The sequence below is a fragment of the Artemia sp. Qi Xiang Cuo genome, chromosome 20 (assembly GCF_049724085.1).
Source record: "Artemia sp. Qi Xiang Cuo chromosome 20, ASM4972408v1, whole genome shotgun sequence".
In the NCBI taxonomy this organism is placed as follows: domain Eukaryota; kingdom Metazoa; phylum Arthropoda; class Branchiopoda; order Anostraca; family Artemiidae; genus Artemia; species Artemia sp. Qi Xiang Cuo.
Window position 1 is genome coordinate 55,736,127 of NC_142813.1, and position 6,329 is coordinate 55,742,455.

General features: G+C 39.7%; 1 protein-coding gene across 1 annotated transcript; it reads right to left on the minus strand.

Moving 5' to 3' along the window:
- Positions 1–1,189: 1,189 nt before the first annotated feature.
- On the minus strand, positions 1,190–1,600 carry LOC148940385 (uncharacterized). The gene has a single exon (XM_089106153.1). The coding sequence runs from the start codon at positions 1,598–1,600 to the stop codon at positions 1,190–1,192; it is 411 nt and encodes a 136-aa protein (XP_088962279.1).
- Between the last annotated feature and the right edge of the window lie 4,729 nt (positions 1,601–6,329).

The following is a 6,329-nucleotide window of genomic DNA, read 5'->3' on the forward strand; positions in this document are numbered from 1 at the left end:
TAAATAATTAAAACTAACAATTAAAGGAGTTACAAAATATGTAAGAAATGGAATATCTTAGTCTCTTCTAAGAATAGTGTTTAAATAATACATTAAAGAATCGTAAGTTCCGTAACACCCTATAGAAAAATAAATGTTAAAATACAACTGACACACAATGGACAGTATGCAAGTCTAAAAAACAGGCAAGTTGAAACAATAACATATTTATTTACGCTCTCTGCTCGTGTAAAAAAAAAAGTTTATTTTTTACACTAGAATAGTCCGAGGCTAAAAAGTCAAAGTTAAAACCCAAAAGGTAAAACCCATCAAAAATTGTATCAATTACTGTAATCAAATGTTTCTTCACTGTTAGATCAAACAAAAGTTTTTTATTGAGTTTTTGCAAAAATAAATAGAGTATTTTTCATTATTTTGTTATATAGTATAACCCTTTCCGGCACGAATTATGAAATCGTCAGAAAATTTCGCTTTTTTCTACGTTTCCTGTGTCCCTGGGCTTAGAAACCGACAAATATAGAACTAAAACAAATTTATTCCAACTGTGAAATGAAATATAAGGTGGTGTCTGGTAGAGACCACTTTGAAACATGTGCAGAAAAAACCTCACTTCTAGTGAAAAGAACTAAAGTAGTTCTTTGTGTAATTCATGCACAATAGAACTTTACAAACTGAACATTGCTATTTTGTGCGATGGGGCTTAATCTTTGTACTGCATTGAGCGCATCTTCTTGAAGTAGCTTGAACAGGTAAGTGTTTTTTATTGATCCAATCTCTTTTATGGAGGAACGTAAGGCTTGAATTTGGGGAAAACTTTCAATTTTCTGGATGCCCGACCTCTCTCACCCTTGCACAAATAACTTCCAACCAAACCAGTAACAATGCGAAATCTAAAGTCTTTTAACGTCATCTTGTTAGCATCTGGTATAATGGACAACTTGAACAAGACAAAGGCATTGATCGTTGTAATGTCTATGAAGTGCCACAGTAGGCGGTGCCACCACTTTCTGCTTTTTCTGTCAATCCCATTGAGACCTCAACATATCAGCTTTGTCAACGCATCCCATAAACTTGTTGTACTTGACGACCACGTTTGGGCATGTAACTAGGGCAATAGATCCATCTTTCTCCTTCCTACCGATCTGTATCACTTCTCTTCCTTTGAAATCGTCGAAAGAAGTTGTACACATCATTTGTCTTTCCAGTATACACAAAAGATTCCATCTGAACTCACAGCGTAGTCCAAATCATTTCGTCTCAGCTCTTTTTCGGCTTTGAGTTTGGGTAGACCTTTACGGTTTGCCCGAACTGCACCACAGCAGTAGAGCTTGTTGTTCTTCCTTTTTTCCATGAGGTTTACTGAACTGAAGAAATTGTCACAATAAATGTGACAATTTTTGCCTTGCAATCCCGTGGTAAGATCGATAACTACTCGTTCTCTAAGTCCAAACTTTCTAGTGTCAGATAACTTCCTGGTGTAGACATAAAAAATCACTAGCGAAGCCATGCGTGTCTGCTCTGACCCAGATCTTGTAGCCTCGTTTATGGGCTTCATAGGCATATGCTGTTTGAAAGCAATGCGTCCTTTGAATTTGAGCATACTTTCGTCGACGGCCTGCTCTTTGGTAGGGTTTTAAATCTTTCAAAAGCTTGAGCGTAGTTCTCCAATCAGAGGCCTGATCTTGTAGAGTTTGTCATAGTTGTCACTTCCTTTCCGAGGTAAGATCAACTTGTTATTGAGATGAACATGAGTAAGAAGCCAGCTGAAACGGCTTATATTCATCAGTCCAGAGATGTAATTATCTATGAGTTCATCGTGACTTGACCAGAAATCTCGATGAGATGGTAGGGGAGGGTGGGGTTGGTTTGGACAACATTTTTTGGTTGGGTGCAGCTTCTGTCCCAATCAGTATCAATCTTCCGTTTTCATCTTAAAAGAAAGAAATTGTGTCCAAGATTTGTCAGGAATTTTGGTAGACTTTTATCTTTCGTCTTTAGACAAAAAAAATCCAACAATAAAAAAAATAATTGTCCGAAGTTACCCCACGGTGTGGGGTGGGTTCGGACATGGTGTGGGGTTACTTCGGACAGCAGTAATATGGGTTCGGCAACCTCACAGATTAAAGAAAAAAACCCCATTTACTGAAAATTTGAATATGTATAAAAGTAAAACAAGTAAAATGAAAGTTGAAGAAAAAATCAAGTAATTTGAACCAAAGCTCACAGGAGCTCTATCTCACGTTGTAGCTGCTGAGATCACATTGAAAAGTGAGTCCTCGCTTTGTCCGTTCAGTCCCTCCAATGGCAGTTGGTGATAGAAGAGAAAGAACAATGTCGTTTGAAGAGACAAAGGCTTTGTCCTCAATATCCGGAAAAATGAACCGTGCTCCATTTCTGGGAAGGAACAAGACTTCTAGATCGCTTCCAGTTTTTCCTTTTATCTGGCCAACGTAGAAGATATCCGACTTCTTCGATTTGCCCAATTTGAATTTTACCAGAACATAGCTATTCGTTTGAGCTTAGTCAATATCAAAAGGTTCAAGATCCTCTTCTACATCTCCACAGTGAAGAGACTCGTCGCTTGAGGAGTCGCTCGGGGCAACAGGTTCAGAAAGAGTCTCCGCCTCATCGGTTACGTCGTCTTCGTTAGGCTTGCGGACCGCACTGTTCTTACGTTTCTTTGTAGATGGCATCGGCTTGGCCTTCTTTTCCTTTTTAGCTACGATCTCTTCTTTCTCAGGGGTGTCAGTGAGAATACGGGTCCCCCCCTCTGTTGCGATTCCCACGTCCCGGAACAGTAACAGCCCCCACTCGGGGAAAAGGTCTTACTTCTTCGGGCGACCTTATGAAAGAAGAAATTGGTGGTCCAGCTTCGGAGTTGGCTTGCAACGAGGGGCTCCGTGAACTGGTTGTTTGGTCTAGCGGCCTATCCGTCACAAAAGATTGGGACAAAAGATCCCTCTGGGAATACATTGCGATTGAACGGAAAGATTCCAGCTGCTCGAAACGCAGAGACTATGTTGGATGCACTGAACTTCTTCAGGAAAGGAACCCTGCTGAGTGAGGCTACTTCATAAATTGAAATGCGCTGTCTGGGATGCAACTGCAGGCATTCATTGAAGCGCTCTTTCAGCGCAACCTTGAAAGAAGAAAGCACTCTTACGTCAAGTGGCTGAAGCGTTTGGGAGCACTGGGGTGGGAATGTCAACAGTGTCACGTGATTTTGCTTACAGTGTTCGATCACACGTACATCCAGATGGCTATCATGGTTGTCCATGAGCAGTAGGATGGGAGTCTCTTCATCTGGTTTTGTTATTTTCGTGAAGTGTCGTATAGCCTCCAAGAACAAGTCGCCGTTGACCCAACCACAAGGGTGCGCAAGCCCAAGGCAACCAGGGGGGCCTTCGTTTGTGATTCTAGGTATGAAATTCACTCGCGGAAAAATGAAGACCGGTGGAATAGTCACTCCAGACGCACTGGCGAAACATACAGCAGTCATGTTTTGACCTCTTATTGCAGACACAGTCCGACCAACCTGTTTTTGTCCAGTTGGTGCTAGGACTTTCGGTGGTGGAAGCACGGTGACTATACCTGTCTCGTCAACGTTCCAGATGCGATCAGCCGTCAGTTTGGCTCCAAACCTTCCATAGACATCAAGTAGCTTGTCAAAAAACGTCTGAACGACAGTTTTGTTGAAACTGGAGGCTCTCGCCTGACTTGTGGCTTCAGGCTTCCTCACCAAGATGTTGGAATTCTGCTTCAGAAATGCAAGAAGCCAGTCCGTTGACGCTGTTTCATTGAAACACCAGTTTTCTGGTACAGAAATGTTATTCACACGGGCGTAAGAGTAAGCAAATTTTCGTGCTTCAGTTGTTGTCAGTCCATGGTTCATTCTCGAACAAGTCCGAAAGTAGTCGGCTAGTTTTCGCTCGTGTTCGCTTTCAAAAACTTGCCTGTTATGTTTTGGTCTCGTCGGAAAGTTTATCTGCAGTGGCCGAGGCTCTTCGTTGACACTTTTATCCGCTTCTCCTGTCTGCGGCCTCGAGCGCCTGACACAGTCCAGTAGCGTGGACTTCTTTATGCCGAAGTTTTCTGCAATTTTTCTCAATGTTTCTTCCTTTTTCAGATAAGCCCCAACTGCTTTCTTCATGTTTTCTAGGTTAACGGGAGGGTCTTGTCGCTTCCTTTTGTATGATCGAGGCATTCTGAAAGAAACTGTTTTTAGTAACAAGTAATAAAATGCATATTAACAGGTACACGATGTGAAAAAAAAGAGGAATAGTTGGAAATACTGACCACAAAAAAGTGTCTGGGGTGGGTTCAGACAATGTCCGAATCCACACCACTACCGTTGTCCGAAGCAACCCCACCCGCGATAAAAAGTCTGAAACCTCACTGACGCTGTAACTACTATAGGTACCGCCAAAAACTAAAATTTAAACAACTTAGCAATGCCCTAGTTAAACGCTGCAACAGTCAGCAAAATTCGATGACTAGTAATAACGGCCAAATAAAATCACAAACAAAGAAAGATACAGGACGAAACACCAACCTTTTTTCGGTTTTTCTCAAATATTTCAAAAACGATTGCACGTGTGATAACCAAACTACATACTCAAGTAGGGTACTAGATGGCACGTCTATGGTATTTTTTTGGTGATTTTTTTAGGGTGTTGTAGGAAGAGAGGCTCTTGTCCAGACTCACCCCGTGTCCGAGCCAACCCCACTCTTCCCTACTGTCTAACACCCATAAGCATACATACTGCTAAAAAAAAACTTTCATTTCATCTCGAGTAATTGGGGTGAACGAAACACCTTTCTGAGTAGCTTAGAAGTTTGTTTGAAATAGGATGTGGTCCATCACATCAAGAATTTAGAATTAAAAAATAAAAATGAGCAAATTTATTTTAAGATTTTAGATACTAGACTCAGTTTTGTGGAAATTATTCGAGTTTCATTTTTTGTCGAGCTGCTGAAGTGGTCTCGAGCTCAAACCACGCCAAAAAAAAAAAATTTTTAGCATATGCTGCAAGGTGGTCATTGGGGATGACCAGCCTCTCACGTCCAATATCTGCTTATTGTGTTTCATATCTGAAACTGTGATGCTACTAACTTGTACTCTACTACACAAAGAACAAATTGACAGGAAAACAATATTAAAGATACTACTATTTCCAAGTATTTTAAACTTTCTTACTTTTTATTAAAAAACAGCACGTGGTCCAATCTAAATACTAGGTGTCACCTCACTAGGTGTCAATTAGGCTGCCCAAAAAATTTTGCCCGTCAGATAGCGTTGCTAGGCATATGCTAGACCAGTGGTTTATTATTTTTACCACATACGGATCATGGTAAAAAAATATAAAAAGGTGGTTTCATGTTGGAACCCCTTCGTCGGAAAGGGATAAACAATTATAAATATACAAAGTTTAAACTTTAATTTGTTGTTTATTTATTGGAAATTGATTATCATAAAAATATTTTATCAAGATAATGAAGGAAAAGTAAGTACAGGACTTCCAAAAAAAGATTAATAAATTAATGTGCTAATTGAGGGGTTGACTAGTCTAAAAAAAAAGGCAAGTTAAAGCAATAACATATCTATTTTCACTCTCTGCCTGTATAAAAAAAAGTTTATTTTCTATACTAGAAACATCAGGGAATTAATTCATTCTGTTGAGCAGTAGGGAGGCCATTCTCGTGCAAATGAATGTTATATTTTGATTCAGAATGCAATTCTGACTATAGAGGTAAGTTTAAGCTTTATCCCCCCCCCTCAATGTGCAAATATATACCTTGAATAGGTATTTAGTGGTGGGGTGAAGCGAATTTGCGTCAAAAGCGATTATCAATTTCGGAAAGAGCATAAAAAAAGGCATCAAATGTTATGTTCACTTTATTCATAGGTCAATAATATACACTGATCGATATTTACCCATTTTTCATTGCAACTATTAATTGGCTTCAATATTTTTGGCCTTAGATCTTCATTTGAACGTCTCATAACCCCAGCACAGCGGCTTTCCAAGATAGTAAGAAGTGTCTTGACTACAACTTCAGCCTACCCCATATTCTTATGGAGCGCCATTACCTGCTATTTTCATAATATGGATCCCATCAGCAATTTCTTGGACTCATTGCTGGTAAGATAAGTTTTTATTTCAGAAAAATTAGTTATCACAAACAGAAATGACTCATTCACGCTTTGAGATGGTGCACCAGGCACTGGAAAAGTCTTTGCAAAATTTTATCAGTTTGAGAAAAGACTTTGAAAAGGTTTGTTTTGGTTGTTACTTTTAAATCGTCTTACTGCATGTTGTATACTCTCT